A 22,739-nucleotide genomic window follows, 5' to 3' on the forward strand; every position below is an offset into this window, starting at 1 on the left:
CATCATAGCTAATGACCTCCTGAGAGGTTACATAAATCCCAAAACTTTCAAAGCAAATTCAATCATTTTATAAATTGTTTTTAAAACGTAGTATTTTGGTGATTTCAAATTATGACACATGTTCTTACAATCGCCAGCGGCTGAAGGGATGGTGTAAATCCATGTAGGATCCATGCAGGTAGAAAAGGCACCGTACATGGACCCTAGTATGGTGATCTACCTTCAGTTGTTAGTGATCTATTTTTATAATAGGATTTGTCCAAATAGCTCTATTGTTTTAACTTTACATGCTAGTTTAAATTCTATCTGTGATAATCTAGTTGTTTTACTGACCTTTGATTACAGGTTTTATAATATATACATAATTATTCTTTATCAATGTCAGATTTGTTCACGTCACGATTAGATATGGCTGAAACACTGCCGATGGTTTCCCACATATTTTCTGTCAACCTCAAGGAAATTGGTTCGCTATGTCCCAGCCTCACGATATTCATTTTGTTTGACTTGTATAGCTTGGTAAGCACACACATGCACGCACGCACGCATGCAAGCACACACACACCGCAAAATCTGCAATTATGGCATTACAATCTTCAGGAAACAAAACATGCAAGAAACATTTTGTGTGTTTGAGATAGGTAGAAGTAGGCAAGAATCAAATTGTGTAAAGTGTATAAACGACGCCAACAACATGACCAGAACTAGAGCACTGCCGCCGTCTTGCATTTATCCATTCACATGGTGTTCACACCTGGTAATGTTTAGTGGATTGTTATCCCCTCATTGATCAGACCAGTAGCCAAATCTGTTTCAATAACATAACAGTTATATCTCTTTATTTCAAACACCTGCAATGCAGATATATGTGAAGGACAGATAGCCAAGCCGTGAGGGTCGCATAGCAAACAATCTGTAAGGTCATGTTGACTGACACTTAGTTTTTGACAGACCCAAATAATTATTTCTAAATTGAAAAAGAAAATCGGTGAGATGGGAGATTCCTGAACCTGAGGAAGTGTAGACTTGCCTCATTCAGAACCTTAGCACTTCTGGGAGGGCTAGGCAGTAGGGAAAACAGAGTAGTACAGTGACTGCTGACGATCACTCTTAGTCATCACTCTTGTCATAGGAACAGAGTGTATTCCTAGAACTGACTGAAAACACTTTACGGCATGTAATCAAGTGATTGTGACAAGCTTCTTACATTACATAACGTTACGGCAGATCTTTGGGCCGTTCTATGCATTTTCCGGTCTTAAGCCACTGTTTCATATCTGTGTAATGCTTTCTTGTAATATTACCATGTAACTTGGCACACAACTGACACCTCCAATCAAACTCCGTACTTTCTGAATGAATGTATTCATATTTGTGCTTCTTTGCAAGAATATCCCCCATAGCTGTCTCATTTCTCTCCAAATATTTGATATAGTTCGCCAAACTCTTGGGACTGTCAAATGATGCCGTGTTGATGAAGGTTCCTTCTGGCAGAAGACGTGCATAGTCAGCGCCTCCACGAACGATGGGAATAGCTGAAGTCATGAACGTGTTGTAGAACTTTTCTGTGATATAGTCTTTACATAGGGAGTTTTCAAACGAAAGATAAAACCTATACGTGGTGTTTAAGAGACTAATACACCCGAGGGACAGTTCTTTCGGGCAGTCATAGCTCTTGTTAGATCTGCAGGCGCCATAAATGTCAACATCAATATGTTTTCGCAGTTCTTGAACATACACTTCCCTCTTTGACGGTGTACCACAGTTACTAACAAACCAAGCTATTGATCGGCTTTTTCGTCTTAGAACATCACTTATATTCACAGTGCCTCCTGTATACAAGATCCTATTGTAAGGAAAGGGTATATCCGAATCCAAACGGTACGTCAATGTCCAGTTAAAACGTCCATTCCAATCAGAACGGAAAATCGTGTTTGAATAATAGTGAAGAGGAGATTCCCATCCATACATAATCCATACCTGATCCATGTTATTGTTTGGGTGTTTTGAAGCAGGCAAATGCACACCATGGACAATAACAGCATCAGCTGATGAAATGAGTGCCTCGCTGGTACTTATTTCACACGAACGAACGTTACAGTGGTCGAAGGATTTTGCAGTCGTGAACCAAGGCGGGACGTTCATCCACACAATACGTTTTAATGTTCCGTTTGGTGAACCTGCTGACGTAATCTTCACACTCTGCCAATGAAGCACGAGGGGATGCTTTTGAGAGACTTCCAAGAGGGATACTTGCTTCACGTTAGGTGTTGATGACATCAAACCTTCCACTACAAACACATCCAGTGACTGAAACCATGTCAAATAGAAAGCTACAGCAGCCGTAGTTGTCCCCAGACATACAAGGAAACCTCCTCTGTAACTGCAATTCATTGTGATTAAAGCTGAAACAAAAAAAGGGGTATTTAAACAAGATGTTGTATGTTAGATTAATACTTTTCATTCATGACACTACCACTCCCGCACACATACCATGCGTGTGTGTGTGCGTGTATGTATACATAATGTAGGAATGTATATATGAATGGACAATTAAGAGTGCATGGAGAAATCAAAATAATGACACAATACGAATTTCCATCCACCTTTAAACCTACCTTCCTGATAATAGGTGCATTTAAACTAGATTAATATTTTGATTCATGAATGTATGACTCCCCTCCTCCCTCACACACGTGTGTGTGATTGCGTGTGCATAATGTACATGGATGTTTGAATGGATGGATAAATGGATATATGTTTATGAAGAAAACCGCAAAATAATGACTATTTCCCTCCATCTTTAAACCTACCTTCCCGATAACAAGGGATTATGTATACTTTATCTATGTACTAATTATTGTCTTTGTTCTCTATAAGGATAAATGAAATGTATATAAACACGACGCGTATCATAGATTTGGATTGGAAATCGTCCAATCATTTCATTGAAAACTCCTGATGTCGGATATGGATGTGTGTGCAGTGCTGTTTATTCAGCACATCTTTCCAGGCTGTGTCGACAAAGTAAACTGATAACAGAGCATTGAAAGCGTTAGTTTAACGTGAAACCGCATCAGAGCGGCGTTATAAAATAGGTGGTTAACTCGTAAAATGCGTACAGGGAACATTAGATTGAAGCCTTCCATTTGCCTTGCATTCCATTGATATGCATTAATCAATACAATAAAGGAAACACAATCCTTTCCATAAACAGTAAATATTTTTGCACAAATTACAATATTTTTCTCAAAAAAGGAAGGGCTGCTTAAAACCACGACGCTTACACATAATTGTTCATCAACTGGACTGTAAATCGTCCAGTGAACGTAATAAATGCTACATAAATGAATACATTGTTGCTACTAGATATAACAGTGTGTGCAATATCCTTTCCAACTAACTGGATGGAGATATATATGAGCATTTTTCCATGAATCCTTATCAAGAATTGATTGTCCCAGAGGTACGTGAAACTGTCAGCGTACTCGGTTGCGATCTGCTATTTCATTGTTATCGATAAACGTGGCTAAATCACCATCCACATTTATGGTTTAACGCCCCATGGATAATAATGATAAACATAAAAATAATGTGTGTACTTATATTGCCCTAATCTCTAGATTCAAGTGTATGACCAAAGCCCTTACATTAGTACCAGTGAATCAGTGTACACTACATGTACAACTCCAGCTGTAGGTGAGGGTTATCAGTAATCTCATCCCATTCTGAGCAGATGTTCAAAGCCTATAGCCTAGGTGTCCCCCCAAACAGCAAACAAACATTATAATATATGAGAGATACCCTTGGACTGTTTACCAAACACCAGCCGCCCGCTAGGTCACTGTGTCAATCCGATTGTCGATTGGGTTATAAATTCATATGAAAATATAGAAGATACATAAACGGGCAAGTGACGTTTGACGCTTGACTGATATAGTTTCGTATACTAAGGTGCAGAAACGTGAATGGCAATACATTGCCTCGATCAAATAACAACAGCAAATGAACACTACCTTGAACGACATGAATCCAGCCCGATGTCCGCCAGTAAAATAATCCTGTTCACGTGATTACACCCTCGTGTCATATTTCGTCCATCACATTAAGAGTACATCTGCAGTGTGAATATCTCTATTCTCATGCCTCCCATCGACAACAGGCTTATCGTTGTGTTTTTAGGTCGACCTTGTCGGCAGGGGAGTTTTTTCCAGGTGTCGGTTAAAGCGGGTATACAAATATGTCAGGCTCAGCATAGAACATTGCTGTTGTTCTTTCCACCATTAACATACGACGACAACGATATCACTGTCCACACCGTGTAACCACACATTTGGTTTGTTGTATAGTTTTAATACAAATAAACCACGATTGTATAATATACTTGCATAACACCAATATGGCTGGGGTAGCCATAAAGAGATACGTAGATGTATACTGACGGAAAAAAGTAAGTGTACATAACATAAAATTGTATGAAATAAAAGTTATTTGAAAAGTTAAAAAAAATAACCCTGAATAACATGTAGCAAATCACTTTGCAGGAAATGTTTTGTTACGTATCGTGCGTTGCACGTGCACTTTGTGCACAACATACTTACTCACCTTTTGCATGCTTTTTGACACCTGAAACTTGAAAATTGAAGAACTGGTGATTATTCTCTTGCCTCTGAATGTTGTTGAAAAATACGTAAATGACATCGTACGCCATGCCACGGCTTACAGAAAATCAGAGTCTCCGCGCCGTGGGAATGCTGGAGACAGGAATGGCCCAAAATGAAGTGGCCAGACATTTGGTGTCCATCAAAACACGATCTCATCTCTATGGAGACGTTTTCAACATGAACGAAAACATGAGAGATTTGCCTCCAACCGGGCGTCCACGCGTGACGTCACGTCAGCAAGACAACCGCATTCGGCTGACCCATCTAATAATTCGATTCCAGACTGCCAGTTGACTGCTCGGACCGTCCCTGGTTTACGTCCAATCACTTCTAGGACTGTACGGAACCGACTGAGGCAGCAGAGCATCAGACCCCGTCACGTTTTGCTCGGTGTAGACAGCATTTAAGGTACAGGATGAAAGATTGGGATGTTGTTTAATTCCCTGACGAGTCGAGATTTCATCTGGACAGCGGGTGTATTCCCAAACTGCCTACAGTTCCAAACTACCTACAGGTGAAAACAACATGATAGGGTCCAGTGATCAGGAAGCGAATGGCAGGGCAAGTTTGTACAGACGGCGAGGTGAACGGTATGCCGACGCATGCGTTGTTTAACGTCGACAGTTTGGTGGCGGGGGGTTATGGTATGGGTAAGCATCACATCTCATGGTCGGACACAACTTGTCATTGGCAATGGCAATCTCACAGGTCTGACTGACTGACTGAGTTTGGTTTTACGCCGCATTTAGCAATATTCCAGTAATATCACGGCGGGGGACACCAGAAATGGGCTTCACTCATTGTACCCATGTGGGGATTCGAACCCGGGTCTTCGGCGAGACGAGCCAACGCTTTAGCCACTAGACTACCCCACCGCCCCTCACAGGTCTCGGGTACCAGGGATGAAATCATTGGGCCTCTTCAGCAAGATAAATGTCCTTCCACATGCCAATCGTGCTCTGACAGATTTCCTGAGACAGCAGAACATTCCGGTACTCCCTTGGCCAGTTGTTTCTCCTGAGCTGTCCCCTAACGTGCACTCTTCGGATGAATTGGAATGAATTTGGACAAGCGTTGGTTCAGACATGGAACACCATTCCTCAACCTTTCTTCAATCGTCATACACTAATGGTGAACCAAATGCAAACCTTATGCAGATGGGTTGTAAGAGGATTATGCATCAAATTGCTGAAAAGCATGTGCAAATATCGTGCATGCGAACAGCTGCGTTTTGGTGTTGAGTTTTGCTAAGAATTCGCCAATTTTCACTGAACTCATGATAATAATCTTTTCAACGTGAATTTACAATACATCAGTTCATGTGTAAACAGTACCTTTAAAGAGTATGGAATATTTTGCAAAATCTAGTTTAGAACAGTTGAGTGAAGTAAGTGGCTACATTTACACTAGTGAGTCTAAACATTTGATGGGTAGTATACATACTTATTGAACTACACGTTCGTTTAAATCCGTCACATTCAAAGAGATGAAACTTACATGTGATGGACAATTGCGAAGACAGATGATTCACTGATACAGCTTGCTACTTCCAACTCATCTTATAACCTATACATTGGTCACACTTAAATAATAATCGATCAGAATTACGGAATCACCGTCCACGGCCTTTAAAATGCCGTGCCCCTATATATGCTGAAATAGTGTATTTATACTTTAACTAGAACACTGTGAGCATGTAACACAATGTAACACAGCAACTTCTTACGTTTATAAGGGAAAGCCAAACAAGGTTTCAAAATAATGTACATACAACTATTTTAAAAATAATGCTAACAATGCTATTTCATAAACGTAATTTGTTTTGTCCACAATTTGTGGCTGGTCCAGTGTTAAATCAAGATACTAAAGTAGTATGCGTGTACATAATTTTGTACTACTTTTCGTCGTATCCTGCTTTGGACACGTAAATTAAGTGAAAAGTGAACATTATAATATCGATCGCTGATAATGATCCTGTCGGTGTGCCTCTTGTGTCTGTATATAGTACAAAACGATTACCTGTCAAAGACTCTCCCCAGCAGCTTACAGGATTTACCAGGATTTACAGTTTTATCGCCTGGACTGGCTCGATGACTGATGCCCATGGATTGTTGCATCTCTGGTTATTTGATCGAGACATGATTATTTTTAGGTCGTCTCATTAGGTGGTTATGAACTTTTAACAAACAAAAACATGATAAAATGAACGACCAAGGAATGTGTATCACACTTGGAAACGATTATCGAAGCATTACAAGCAGAAACAGCTGATCGTACGTTCAATATACGAATCCAGTTCCCAAGGTAGTCTGGAAACGGCAAATGTTCAGCACATCACACTGGATGGAAAAGTGGCTACAGTCGGGGAACCGTTCAGTTATCAGATTAGTAGAATTACCAAGGTAGTCTGGATACGGCAAATGCTCAGCACATCACACTGGAGGTATCAGTAGCTACAGTCAGGGAACCGTTCAGTTATCAGATTAGTAGAATTACCAAGGTAGTCTGGAAACGGCAAATGTTCAGCACATCACACCCGATGGAAAAGTGGCTACAGCCGGGGAAACCGTGCAGTTATCAAATTAGTAGAATTATCAAGGTTTGCCTTGCACCTGATGTTATATTACGTCCGTTCTGAATTTGTTATGGGTTGCATGACTGAACATTTCTTGTATTACGCTTTTCAGAAAACTTTCAAATGGTCTCAAAGGATTTCTAAAGATAACTGTTTGTTGCTAACGTATTTTATTTAAAGTCCCATTTCCTCAGACTGGCTGACTGACTGACTGAGTTTAGTTTTACGCCGCTTTTAGCAATATTCCAGCAATATCACGGCGGGGGACACCAGAAATGGGCTTAACACATTGTGCCCATGTGGGGAATCGAACCCGGGTCTTCGGCGTGACGAGCCAACGCTTTAACCACTAGGCTACCCCACCGCCCCTCCTCAGACTGGTATTGAGAAGGCTTGTTTCATGATCACTTTATAACGTGAATATACATGTATATTTGAAGTATGCTTTCTCAAAAGTCGCACCATTTTTGCATAAAGTATCTAACTTAATGAAAATTTCTCGTTATTTAAAAAGAAAATCCTTATTTTGTTGGTAAATTCGACGTTTTTGACGTGTGTGTTCTGGGTTGACAACAGCCGGCAAAGGATACTGGACTGGCATTGATGTTCTATATTTTTGTAATAACATATGAGTATCTTTTGACAGCAACATCTGTGATATTTATTAATATGTTATTTTGTAACCGTGCCATATATTTCAGACTGTGCTGGTTTTTCTATCACAACGGATAAACATTTCAGTGTGAAATCAGTCGGGGATCTTTTAATAATGTCGGGTTTCATTTGTTTTTTTTATTTTTGAAGCGAAATAGAATTTTGATGAGTGTGTTTTCGGAATAGATAAATAGCACAATCTCCAATTGCTTCGATGATGGTGTAAATCTATGTAGGGTCCATGTAGGAAGCAAAGGTACTGTAATCGGTAAGTGACAATCTACAGTTTAAAACCCCTGTTTGTCTATTGTATGGGGTTTACAGACTAGTGAGTGAGTGAGTGAGTGAGTGAGTGAGTTAAAATTTAAAATCACATCGGCAATATTTCAGCCATATCGAGACTAAAGCTAGTTATAAATTCATAATACATTAAAATTACTAGATTATCACAAAATGAGTTAAAACTAGCTAGCATATATCTTTAAAAGTATTTTTGGACAATACAATGTAAAAATGGGCTGGTAATCGCCAACAACCTAGGTAGATCACCATACGAGGGACTACATACTAGTGAGTGAGTGAGTTAAGATTTATAGTCACATCGGCAATATTTCAGCCATATCGTGACTTTAACAAATTCAAATAATAAATGCAATTAAAAAATGAACAAAGCTATCGAAGAAGCACAGTAAAATAACTAGATCGTCACAGATAGAGAATTAAAACTAGCATGTAACTGTAACATTAAACACATTTTATGAACAATACAATATATAAAAACGGGCTAGAGATCACTAGCAACTGAAGGTAGGTCACCATACTAGATCTACATATTAGATTTACATACTAGATTTAGATACATTTATATACTAGATTTACATACGAGTTTTACATACTAGATTTACATACAAGATTTACATAAATTTATATACTAGATTTACATACTAGTTTTACATACTAGATTTACATACTAGATTTTCATACTAGATTTACATACATTTATATACTAGATTTACATACTAGTTTTACATACTAGATTTACATACTAGTTTTACATACTAGATTTACATACTAAATTTACATACATTTATATACTAGTTTTACATACTAGTTTTACATACTAGATTTGCATACTAGATTTACATACTAGATTTACGTACATTTATATACTAGATTTACATACTAGTTTTACATACTAGATTTACATACTAGATTTACATACTAGTTTACATACTAGTTTTACATACTAGATTTACATACTAGTTTTACATCAGTCTATATTTGCGATATTCTAGTTGTAGTTACTGTTTTTCGTCAACAGGTTTTTATGTTCCGAGTTTATGTGTCATGGATGTGCAACTTGCTTGGCTGAAATACTTCCAATGTGGTTAAAATATCTTTCCGAACACTTTATAGAACACTTGCATCACTGTGAAAGCTGTGTACCCGTGAAGATCCGGGTTAAAATTTGACTTTAGAGGCGACTAACGGGATCGAATGGTCATGCTCGTTGACTGGCTTGACACATGTTCTAAATCCGTACATCGATACTCATGGCGTTGATCACTGGATTGTCTGGCCCAGACTCTATCATTTACAGGCCGCCGCTATATATCTGGAATGGAATGTTGTTGTGTGCGGGATTAAACAACAACCAAACCAAACCCAATGATTAGGCTGGAAGAGTCGATCACAAACATCGACTTTGGAAGAGGCTATATGTAACAGTGTACTTTGTTCAGGCTGGACGGACGAAATATTAAGTACAAAGGAAGGAATGATCATTTCAATGTATCAATGAAGAATGAATAACGTTTAATATACAACATCTAATGTACAGATCTATGTCTACGAGTGACGGACAAAGAACGTCCTCTTTCGATCGGATCACGCACAATCAGTAAGGTCGCCTGTATTGACGATCACCCTCAGTCGCCAAATTAATCATGTGAGTTAGTAAAACATCACATATAAGATAATGTTCTGAAATTGTTATGGTCCAAGAATTGAGTGTGAACAACCACTGTCGTTATGATATCTAGTTTCTTACAATACCAATCATTACGGCAGATCGTTGACCCGTTCCATGCATTTTCCGGTCTTAAGCCACTGTTTCATATCTGTGTAATGCGTTCTCGTAATATTACCATGTAACTTGGAACACAACTGACACCTCCAATCAAACTCCGTACTTTCTGAATGAATGTATTCATATTTGTGCTTCTTTGCAAGAATATCCCCCATAGCTGTCTCATTTCTCTCCAAATATTTGATATAGTTCGCCAAACTCTTGGGACTGTCAAATGATGCGGTGTTGATGAAGGTTCCTTCTGGCAGAAGACGTGCATAGTCAGCGCCTCCACGAACGATGGGAATAGCTGAAGTCATGAACGTGTTGTAGAACTTTTCTGTGATATAGTCTTTACATAAGGAGTTTTCAAACGAAAGATAAAACCTATACGTGGTGTTTAAGAGACTAAGACACTCGAGGGACCTTTCTCTCGGGCAGTCATAGCTCTTGTTAGATCTGCAGGCGCCATAAATGTCAACATCAATATGTTTTCGCAGTTCTTGAACATACACTTCCCTCTTTGACGGTGTACCACAGTTACTAACAAACCAAGCTATTGATCGGCTTTTTCGTCTTAGAACATCACTTATATTCACAGTGCCTCCTGTATACAAGATCCTATTGTAAGGAAAGGGTATATCCGAATCCAAACGGTACGTCAATGTCCAGTTAAAACGTCCATTCCAATCCGAACGGAAAATCGTGTTTGAATGATAGTGAAGAGGTGATTCCCATCCATACATAATCCACACCTGATCCATGTTATTGTTTGGGTGTTTTGAAGCAGGCAAATGCACACCATGGACAATAACAGCATCAGCTGATGAAATGAGTGCCTCGTTCGTACTTATTTCACACGAACGAACCTTACAGTGATCGAAGGATTTTGCAGTCGTGAACCAAGGCGGGACGTTCATCCACACAATACGTTTTACTGTTCCGTTTGATGAAACTGCTGACGTAATTTTCACACTCCTATGAAGCACGAGGGGATATTTTTGAGAGACTTCTAAGAGGGATACTTGCTTCACGTTAGCTTCAGTACGTTTTAACGTTCCGTTTGGTGAACCTGCTGACGTATTGTTCACACTCTGTCTATGAAGCACGAGAGAATGCTTTTGAGAGACGTCAGGTGTTGTTGACATGAAACCTTCCACTACAGACACATCCAGTGATTGATCCATTTTCAAATATAAAGCTACACAAGCCAAAGTTGTCCCCAGGCATATAAAGAAACATCCCCTGTAACTGCAATTCATTGTGACTGAAGCTGAAACAAAAAACGATGCAGAGTCTTTGAAGGGCATTTAGAAGTGAATACACATAAAGGCAAGAATTTTATGGATGTCAACTTCTTTATTGTGAAGGGTCACGTTTTGAAGTATATTCTTACCCTACATCAGGTGAATGAAACAGTTAGGAACAAACAGCTATATATGTACATGTTAAAACAACAACAGTTTGGAGATAACAAGGGAAACCAGTAGTTAATTGGAAGATGGACAAGTGGAAGCCAGGGAACGTCGTGACTCCTCACAATATAGAAGTTGACATCCATAACATTCTTGCCTTAAAAAAGGTTATCTCTCTCTCTCTCTCTCCCCCCCCCCCCTCTCTCTCTCTCTCTCTCTCCCAATTAAAACACACGATGACAGCTATTAATTGTTGGAGGATTTATTGTTACCTGCACCGAGTGCAGGCTGTTACTGAAGCTAGCCTATACAAGCCATTTAAATGTTTAACATGTACCAGGGCAGGTTGTAAATAGTGAAATTGAACCTTCATGTGGCGTCACTTAAATGAGGGATTCTGTTTGGTTTATTCTCGTAACTTGACACGGGGCTTAGGACCTGCCCAGTGGTTGTTATGAACAACGGCTCCCAACACACCCCTGTTCATAGTTGTCATGGTGAAAAAATGAAATTCTTCAAATATCCAAGACAAATCAATCTTACGACTGCATTTTTAGACAAAACAGCATACCCCACCATGAGTGTGATCGTAGTGCTGAGTTGGTCGCACCTAAACTGTCGTAGCGGGCTGGTTGCTATGCACACAGGACCCGATGCTGCTTGTCACTTGTGCTGGTGTGAACATCAAATGCTTGAAAAATCCAAGACGTTTCGTAGGGGTTATTTTATGCACAAAAGCCTCTCATAACACATGTGGGCGGCTGGTATATGAAATATAACCTATTATGTATTTTAAGACGTAATATATCGGGTGAGACTTAAATACGTAATAAATAATCTCTCTCTCTCTCTCTCTCTCTCTCTCTCTCTCTCTCTCTCTCTCTCTCTCTCTCTCTCTCTCTCTCTCTCTCTCTCTCTCTCTCTCTCTCTCTCTCTCTCTCTCTCTCTCTCTCTCTCTCTCTCTCTCTCTCTCTCTCTCTCTCTCTCTCTCTCCCTCCTCCCTCCTCCTCCTCCCTCCCTCCCTCCCTCCTCTCCCTCTCCTCCCTCTCTCTCTCTCTCTCTCTCTCTTCCTGATAACAGGTGCATTTTAACAAGATTTTGTATGTTAGATTAATAATTTTGATTCATGAATGTATCACTTCCTCCTCCCCCATATACACACATTGTGTATGTGTGTGTGCGTGTGCGGGCGTGTATGCGTGCCTCTGTGTATAATGTATGCATGTAAATATGCCATTATATGGGCGAATGGGAGGGTGAATGGATATATGTGTATGAAGAAAACCAAAAAATAATGATAATTATGATTGTGTATACTTTATCTGCGTACTAATTATAATGTTTTTGCTTTTTATAAAGATGAAGGATATGTTTATAACCATGGGGCGTATCATTGATTTGGACTGTAAATCCTCCAATCAATGATTAAGAGACCATTACATTGAAAACTCTTGATGCCGGAAATAGAAGTGTGTGTAGTGTTGTTTATCCAGCACATCTTCCCAGGCTGTGTTAACAAAGTGAATTCATAACAGAGCATTGAAAGCACTAGGTCAACGTGGATCTGTATCCGAGCGTTTGCTATTATAAAATAGGTGATTAATAAAATTTTATATTACATGGTTCAACAAAGGCAAGGAACATTGCATTGAAGCATTCCATTTGCCTGATGGATATGCATTAATATATTACAATATATAGGGGACAAAATCCTTTCCATAAACAAGAAATATATTTGCACGAATTACAATATTTTTCTCAAAAAAAGGAAGGGCTGCTTAAAACCATGACGCTTCCACATAACTGTTTAAGAACTGAACTGTAAATCGTCCAATGAATGGAATAAATGCTACATGAATGAATAGACTGTTACTACTAGATATAACAGTGTGTGCAATATCCTTTCCAACTAACTGGATGGAGATATATATAATAAGCATTTTTCCATGAATCCTTATCAAGAATTGATTGTCCCAGGGGTACGTGAAAAGGTCAGTGCACAGCAACCCGACAGCGATCCGCTATTTCATTGTTATCGATAAACCCAGTTAAATCACCTTCAGTATTTATGGTAAACTGATCCATGAATAATAATAATAGTAATAATAATAAACATATAAACGATGTGTCTGCTTATATTGTCCTAATCTCAGATTCAAGGCTTATCCTCAAAGCCCTTACATTATTGCTAGTGAATCAGTGTACACTACAACCCCAGCTGTATGTTAGTGTTATCAGTAAGGTCATCCCATTGGGTATCCGACCACTATTGTGTGAACCAAGGAACATATTTGAACAACGTCACTTGCCTACTGTTTTACGTGGATCAAGGAAATACAGTTGGGTTTCAATGACTTCAATTTATACTGAAAATGAGGGTAGAGCTCGTTTTCTGAGATGTTCAAAGCCTATAGCATAGGTGTGAATAAATATATGGGAGATACGCTTGGGCAGTTTACTATACAGCCACCAGTCGATCAGGTAACTGTGTCAATGCGTTCATCTCCGAAGCAAACAAATCTCGTGCATGATGTGGCAACTTGGCTAAGTACTTATCCATGGAAATCCGACTAATATAGTCTCGTGTACTAAGGTACATAAAAGTGAATGTCAATACATTGCCTCGAAAACATATGAACAGCAAATGAACACTACCTTGAACAAGAATCCAGCCCGGTGTCCGCCTGGAAATATCATCATGTTCACGTGATCACACCCTCGTGTCATGTATCGTCCTTTACGTTGTGAGTACATCTGCAGTCTGAATATCCCTTTCCTCAGTCCGCGTCTCGACAACAGGTTTTTCATACTCGACAGGGGAGTTTTTTCCAGGTGGCTGGTTACAGCGGGTATGCAAATATGTCAGGCTCGGCAAAGCATACAACATTTCTGTTGTTCTTTCCACCATGAACATACGACGACATCGATATCACTGTTTGTAACTTCTCAACAACATGTAACCACACATTTGGTTTGTTGAATAGTTTTAATACAAATAAACCACGATATTATAATATACCTACATGACACCAATATGGCTGAGGGGTAGCAATAAAGAGATACGTACATGTATACTGACGGAAAAAAGTAAGTTTGCATAACATAAACTTTATGAAATAAAAGTTATTTGAGAAGTAATAAAATAACCCTAAATAAACATCTAGCAAAGCACTTTGCATGAAATGTGATCTCACGTATCGTGCGTGGCATGTGCACTTTGTGCACAATGACATTATTCACCTTTTGCATGCTTTGTGACACCTGAAGTTCCCACACCAGACATTGAAAAGAACTGTTGATTATTCGATAACCTCTGAATGTTGTGGAAAAACATGTGAATTTCAACCTAAACTGCGCGAACGTCATGGCAAGGCTTACAGAAAATCAGAGTCTTCGCGCCATGAGAATGCTAGAGTGAGTGAGTGGGTTAAAATTTCATATCGGCAATATTTCAGTCATATCGTGACTAAAACTAGTTCTAAATTCAGAATACATACATATATTATATAAAACCCTATAAACGAAGGACAGTAAAACTACTAGATTATCACAAAATGAGTTAAAACTAGCTAGCATGTATTTTTAAGAGTAGAAAATTATTTTGGGACAATACAATGTCAAAATGAGCTATTGATTGCCAACTACTGAAGGTAGATCAGCATACATGGGACCATGGGGACTCACAGTACTTTTGCTACCTGCATGGACCCTAGTTGGATTTATATCATTCCTTTAGCCCCTGGCGATTTTAGTCAAATTTAGCGATAAATTAAAATCACGAAAATACTACGTTTAAAGAACTTGGAAATTTGAAATTTACTTTGAATGCTTCGGGACTTATGTACCCTCTCACTAAGACAATAGTTTTACAATACTTTAACCCCCTTTGAGGGTACAACCACTAACAACCTAAGTTACCTAACCTACCAATCATTAAATAATACAATCTATCTGCAGAACATATTAATCTAAATTCATCAAATAAATCAAAATCCCTAAATGAAAATTAACAGTGGTAAAAAGATCCTTAACTGTTTTCATATTGAAATAGTTATCCCTTATGATGGATAATACAATACAGTCAAACAAGGCATGCTTGACTGTGACTCTCTCATCACAAGGGATACAAAAGGGAGGATCTTCACCTTTTAACAGGTATTTGTGAGTATGACGCGTTTGGCCAATGCGACATCGTCGCAAGATGATCTCCTCAAATCAGGACTGACAACACAAGCAGGTGTAACCGATATAGGATTTTATTTCATGTAATTTATTGATACAGATCACGGATGTACGTTCTAACGAAAGGACGATGTCTCATTGGCCAGTAGCAAGATCATTATACAATTCAATAATTTCTATTAAAAGTGGATGATGGTTAGAAGATATATTTTAATAGCCTGAAGGCACGAAAGAGAGACTGAATAGATGGTCTTTGAGTATATTTAAGAGCCGTTAATACGGCGTTGGCTTCTGCTGTGAAAATAGAGCTTTTATCTGGTAGTTGAGAAGATTGTCCTGAATCCAATGACATTGGCACAAGCAACTGCGCAACCACCCTTGGACCCAGCTGTAAATAAGGATTTGTATGTATTGTATTTACTTTTTAATTGATTAAATTCTTGTTTATATTGTTATTCATTAGGTTCTGATTTTTAAATGCTGTCAGTGTTAGGTCAACTTCTGGCCTCACGAATTGCCAAGCAGGAGAAAAAAGCAGATGGGAAGGAGCTATATTTTCCAACTCAATGCCGGCAGCAGAAATGAAAGGTTTAATTCCGAGCACAAATAAATCCTCATAGAGGGGGTTGAAGACACAGTTATATGCAGGGTTAGATTCGTTAGAGTATAGTTTTGTCATATATTGTGAAGATAATTTAATACGGTGTTGCGTAAGAGATGGCTCATCTGCTTCGACGTAGAGACTGTCAACAGGAGAAGTTTTAAAGGATCCAAGACAAAGTCTTAGACCTTGGCGGTGGACAGAATCAAGAATTTTAAGATTGCTTTTGCAGATTCCACTACATACGATGGAGCCGTAATCAAGTTTCGAACGGACCAGTGATCAGTATAGGTTTAGGAGGGTAGCTTGGTCCCCTCCCCTCTTAGAATTAGAAACGACTTTCAAGAAGTCAAGTGCCTTCAGGCATTTATTTTTAAGGTATTTGATATGCGGAAGTAAAGTTAAATGGGAGTCGAAAATTTGACCCAAGAACTTGGCCTCCTTGACAACTTTGATGGGCGTGCCAATTAAAGATAGTTGTGGGTTCTTGTGTGGCTTATATTTGCTACAGAAGTGTAGACAATTAGTTTTTGACTTAGAAAATTAAAAGCCGTTTTCAAGACACTATTCATTTATTTTATTTAAACACAACAGCAGTTGCCGTTCATTAGTATGCATATTTTTACCGCGACAAGAAATATTCAAATCATCCACAAAAAGTGATTCATCGATTGAATCATTTAAAACCTCGGATAAACTGTTGTTCCTAATGCCAAACAGTGTGATACTCACTCACTGTGGACCTTCGGTATACCAGACAGGGTTGAACCCACTCAGATATCTGTGATATAAAAAGGAGGTAAACGACCCTCAAACCAAACTCATGAAACCTTCGCCATTCCGGTCAATTTTTCTCGAAAAATATCGATACGACATTCTCTTTTACTGTTGCATTTTAAAAAAGTTCTAGACTGATCAATAACGGATATTCGGATTTCATGTTAATCTATTGTTTCCGTTCCATGGTTTTACGGTACATTTTTGCAAACAAACCGCAATGTCTAAATCAACATACAAACACCAGATTGACTCACCTTCCGGTCCCATTCTCTTACGTTATAAAAGTGACTGTCTATAACGATATTCGCTTTGATCTTTTACACCCGCTAAATCAACACAAAATTGACTCACCTATCCGAAGGATCTACCGCTAAGTGTGAAGGGAAGTGCGAGAGTCCCACGTGTTTTGACACGAGACGTGGTGTCATATATATTATTGTGTCTACTCACGGATCGAAACGAAGTGTAGTTGACAGAAAATGCATAATATAGCTTCTCTAAATATCATATTTATTGTAGCAACAAACTGGCTTGCTTATTTTACCCCATTCAACAATCACGAACTGATTACCGCCTCGTTTTCCATTGACTGCTAGTTTACAGTAACATCGGTAAAAATGTGTGAATTTAAATGGCTTCCGTATTTTACCCCATTCCATGTGCGTACCACGTTCATGAGGGTCCGTATAACCTTAGGGTTGATTATATATATTTTACATAAAAACTGTAAATAAAATTCTTTGGGTTAAATAATAGTATTCTGTATTATATTTTACTGACGACTGCGTCAGAATTCATCCCGTTATATTATTGTGCATGTTTGAACTTGTTCGCCGGGTAACGTGTGCACAGCTGATTGCTATTTCCGGCTTTGTGTACGAGACAAATACGCACGGTAATCTTAATCCCTGCAAATAATACAATGCCCAGCAAAAACAACTTATAACTTAAAAGGTAAATAATCTTGTCTAGTGATGTTTAATTGTAAATTTGACGTCTCTACTGACAAAGTCGTCTTCTGTTGTTTGTTCACGCGAAGTGATACGATGTTGTTTATTCAGTCAAAGCAATAAAAGTGCAGTGTGTCGATATTCAAGCCAGTTATGTTGTGATGCTGTTTTTGAATGTCTATACATGTATAATAAACGCTTGATGATCATAAATATTTTGGATTTTCCTTGTATCCGAAAAAGACTGTAAAGGATCTTCTCTGTTCCTAAAAAGATCATGCTTCAAGTGTTCAACACACAGAGTCTTATATAATGACCAATCATTCCTGGTGAAGTTCCTTCTTGATACAGGTGGATCATCACCAGAGTTGATGTTTTTGAGAATGGTGGGGAAGTGAACACTCCCACTTACGTCATCATGGACCATCCATTCAAATTCATTATATAAGTTGGAATTTGCAAGTGATAGATCCAGGGAAGAATATTTTCCCGTAGCTGGATGTAAATAGGTGGCTGAATCGTCATTGTAAATACATAAATTATTATTAGAAATAAATTCCTCAAGGATTTTACCTTTATTTATTTATGTGTGATCACTTCCCCAAAGCGGGTTGTGCCCGTTGAGGTCACCCATAATGAGAAGAGACATGGCTTCGGAAGTTGATCATATAAATTTGGGAGCTTAGACTGTTGAATATTACTAGAAGGAGGTATGTACAGGCTGCACAGTGTTATTGCAATCTGTAGGGTCAAACGAACAGCTACACTCTGAAGATTAGTATTAAGAACGACAGGGCTATGTATGATATCCTGTCGTACTAAAATGGAAGTACCCCCTGTTGCTCTATCTCCAGGGGGAGAATAAGAGTGGTAATTACTGTACCGTCTCAAATTAAAAGTATCTGTATCTTTTAGGTACATGTACGTCTCTTGCAGACATAACGCTGACGGTTTAAAATCAACAAGCATTGTCACTAAGGTGACATAATCCCCCGCCGCAAATCATCAAATCAAACTTAAAAAGCAATGAAAGTGAAGATTGTAGTTTAAGATGAAGTTAAATGTTACCAAAAGCATGACCAGTCAACATGCACCTTCCCAAGATGATGCTTTGTGTCAAATATGAAGAAAATACAGTGAATCGTTTGTGAGATGTCTTGCTGACAAGCTTAACATGCAGGTTAACATGCTGAAATCTTCAAAGTGTCGCCATGACCTTGAAACGTATGTAAAGGTCACCAAAATCGACTGATGATGAAGCTTGGTGTCAAATATGAAGGAAATCCAGTGAACGGTTCTTGAGATATCTCGCTGACAAGGGTAAGACGTTAAAGTCCGCTTGTGGCCTTGAAAGGAAGGTCAAGGTCACCAAACCTGACTGGGACCTTTTGCATACTGTGATGAATCTAGGTACTAAATCTGAAAAGAATCTAGTCAACGGTTCTTGAGATATTCCAATTTGTACGTACGTACGGACGGACGGAGGCTAATACTATATCCCCGCTTCCCGCTAACCGCGCGACGGGGCATAATAAGTGGATCTCATAGAGTTATTCTGCAATCCTCTGCAATTCTATTGCATTAAAGTCGACATTTCATTCTGAATTTCAGTCTGAGACCTGACGTAGAGTGACTGACTGGGGAAGTAGGTTTAGAGGTTGAAGAGACAGGTTTTCTGACTAGACCCACGTCAAGTTAGTCTGACATGCAGTGGAGGACACCGCAACGGAAAGGGTGACTGCGGCAGAATAGGTGATATTTGATGGAAGTGATGACTGATTTGTGAAAAGTTTTTTTGCCTCAAGGTAAGAAATATTTTTTTCACATTTAATTTTCATTATTTTTTATTCCCTTTGAAACACAGGGCACCCCCTGGATGAAGCTGAATGTGGGCCGTCACAATTGGCACATTTGTAGTCATTTGTGTAATCTGTATTTTCATCGCGGTCACCACTACGATGACACACCATTGTATTACGGCACGAGTGAAACCGATGTCGAAAGTGTTGACATTTATAACACTGGAGTGGATTGGGGACATACACATCCACACCGATGTTCACATAACCTGCTTTGATCGACTGCGGAAGGAATGATCTAGCAAGGGTCAGGAGATAAGTATTTGTATTGTGATTTTGCCATCTTTTTTATAGTAAAACGTTTAACCGCCGTGACGGCCTGGTCTTCAAGCTCTTCAGTTATGTCCTCCTGTGACATGTCAGAGAGACAACAAGCTCTGTCTCTTATAATACCTTTGCAGGAATTGAGAGTCCTGTGCACGGAGACTGCAACCTCAACAATAGCAAATGTTTTGATAGACAAGAGATTAAGAGATTGCTGTCTCCGTGCGCACTCCATAAGAAGTGAACCACTACGGAGACATTTCTAACTTCCCCACAAATACCATGGATGGCTTTGGAAATAGCGAATGGATTCAATTTAATAGGTAGGTAGTCATTCAGCTTCGATCACTGAGAATCTAGCCAAAGAATCAACGTTTAAAGAATTGTTTTCATTTGGACGATCCATTTCGTCTAGACGTCTCTTTTTTCATTCCGAGATGAACCAGCTTGTTGGGGTAACATGATGAAAGGAAAATAATTCGACACCCCTGCTCCCCACCCACCACGGAGTGTCAACAGGGATGTTGTCAAAATAGCAACGGATATCCAGGATGCTGACACCAAGGATACAGGGGTGTTATACTCCAGAGAAAATGACACAAATAGCTGCCTTTATCTACCGATTTGGAGGCCATTATCACCAGATTGGCCCATGAGCCATCGTCTTCTGGCATAGGACTCTATATTTAACATAATAATAATAATTTGTACATTTACGATCAAAATAACCAAGGCCCAAAAATAAGTAAAGGTGCAAATAATATGATTACCATGCACAGGGCTTGGCGTGACCATCCAATTGATAGAATCGGGCCAATTCTACCACCCGTCTAGGTGAAGTAAGGACCAAAGATGGGTCCTCGGATGGGTGCGTGAGTGTTTGGCAGCTCGACTCCTGAAAGTTTCTAGGACTTCAGTCCTGCCCCACAACGAAGCACATGTGACGCATGTGGTCTCACCTTAGGCAAGTGAGTTTGTTCAAAATTGCTTTTGTCCACCCAGCAGTAAAACTGGGTACCTGGTCTGATACGATGGTAGTCTGAATTTGAACCTTGAGCGCCTGAAAGGCGACCGGATGTATTCTCCACATGGAGTGTTCTGTACTCGTTGACCAGGGGTAATATGTCAGCGCTTTCAGCATGCAATGTGCATGGATAAACGCGCAATATATATAAATGGACTATTATTATAAAGTGGTGTGTTGGGCAAAAGGAACACGGTTCCAGGCTCCCAGTGCCCTCAACCACCAGAATCCCGTCCTCCACCGACACAGGGGCGTAACCCACGGCAAACAGATTGCCCAGTTCGGTCTTACGACCAGTAATTGGGTTACCCAGCACCCACCACGATTAGGTGGCTCTTCACGGGTGCCACGAAGTAACGAAGAATGTGTTTCATCAAATGTAGGAGATTACACATGCACACACATATATCTGATTTAAACATATTTTATTCAAAAAACGAATAGAGATTGATGAATAAACTGTTATTGCTGGTGTTAACACCGCTCCAAACAACATCTTATACAATACAAATTGTAATGTCAGAACATGATATACATTATCATACAAGTTAACAACTGCATGTTACAGAGAAGCACAGAAGTGTGTTACGCATTCCTCACAAGTCCAGTGTCCTCTGGGGTTATTCTGTATAGGTAACTCAGAACATATTCCACTCCTAGGGATTACAAAAATATATACGGTGAGGCACCACACGCTTTAACCTGTAGGCTGCCCCACCGCCTGGAAACAAAATGAAGTGGTTAATACAAAAACGCTCTCTTTGCTCTTGAAAAGCAGAAATATTATTAAATGAAGCTGAGAGTAAATTCATATTGCTGATACAGGTTCACTTCATCAAATAGTGTACTTACAATTATGTACAATATACCATGTTTGGAATTATTACATCTATGCCCATGACAAATGCATCTACACCATTCTGTGCTGATCACAGAATGAGTTATTTACAAATACTTCTAATGTTCGGAAATATCTTGAATTTGAATAAATGCGAGATTATCACGAGCGTCTGATTCCAGATGGTACAATCCTTTATGGGGGAATACGTATTGTATTTGGCGAGCACTTGTTTGGCTGAAATACTGCCGAAGTGACTACAACTCACTCACTCTATGCTGCTAAAATAAAAGTTCGAAGTTTTGATCATAAATATAGGATGATACATACAAACTATCCCGTAAGACATACATTGAATACCCTAATAGAACCTCAGTTTCGTATTGAATGTTCTAAATCATACAGTCATGGACACGATATACAAAAAGTGAAAACCAGTTTGTGAATGTAACGTGACAGAATAGTTGTCCACACCGAATATATAACATCTTTTCATTATATGTGAAGCAATTCATTTTGCAGTGCATTTGTAGAACGACGAGTGATTTACACAAGATATATAAACAGTGAAGGTCCGGGTTAGAATGAGCCTTCAGCAACCCATGCTTGTCGTAAGAGGCGACTAACGGGATCAGGTGGTCAGGCTCGCTGACTTGGTTGGCACGTCATTGGTTCCCAATTGCGCAGATCGATGCTCATGTTGTTGATCACTGGACTGTCTGGTCCAGACTCGATTATTTACAGACCGCCGCCATATAGCTGGAATATCGCTGAGTGCGGCGTAACACTAAACTCACTCACTCACACAAGATATATATCTGGAATGTTGATGTGTGCGGCGTTAAACAACAACCAAACCAAACCA

The 22,739-nt window shown here is 39.2% G+C and overlaps 1 protein-coding gene across 5 annotated transcripts; it reads right to left on the bottom strand.

The window, feature by feature from the left end:
• Positions 1–822: 822 nt before the first annotated feature.
• Positions 823–14,298, bottom strand: LOC124281133 (glycoprotein 3-alpha-L-fucosyltransferase A-like). 5 transcript variants are annotated; one of them, XM_046717156.1, is made up of 3 exons: positions 14,032–14,298; positions 10,987–11,234; positions 823–2,253 (listed from the first exon to the last, which is right to left on the bottom strand). In XM_046717156.1, the coding sequence occupies exons 2-3, from the start codon at positions 11,221–11,223 to the stop codon at positions 1,219–1,221; spliced, it is 1,272 nt and encodes a 423-aa protein (XP_046573112.1). In that variant the 5' UTR covers positions 11,224–11,234; positions 14,032–14,298; the 3' UTR covers positions 823–1,218. The 5 variants fall into 5 exon arrangements, with proteins under 5 accessions (XP_046573112.1, XP_046573114.1, XP_046573113.1 ...); XM_046717158.1 differs by lacking the exon at positions 14,032–14,298 and adding an exon at positions 13,690–13,826; XM_046717157.1 differs by lacking the exon at positions 14,032–14,298 and adding an exon at positions 11,948–12,045.
• Positions 14,299–22,739: the final 8,441 nt, after the last annotated feature.

The sequence above is a fragment of the Haliotis rubra genome, unplaced genomic scaffold (genome assembly GCF_003918875.1).
Source record: "Haliotis rubra isolate DU_JTF1 unplaced genomic scaffold, ASM391887v1 Scf28, whole genome shotgun sequence".
NCBI classification, from domain to species: Eukaryota; Metazoa; Mollusca; class Gastropoda; order Lepetellida; family Haliotidae; genus Haliotis; species Haliotis rubra.

Bases quoted from the DNA above. Each gene is read 5' to 3' on its own strand.
- LOC124281133 (XM_046717156.1), bottom strand. From the start codon at position 11,223: ATGAATTGCAGTTACAGGGGATGTTTCTTTATATGCCTGGGGACAACT. The intron at 2,254-10,986 runs GTATCCCTCTTA...AACGTGAAGCAA, and splicing joins CTGAAGCTAACGTGAAGCAA to GTATCCCTCTTGGAAGTCTC.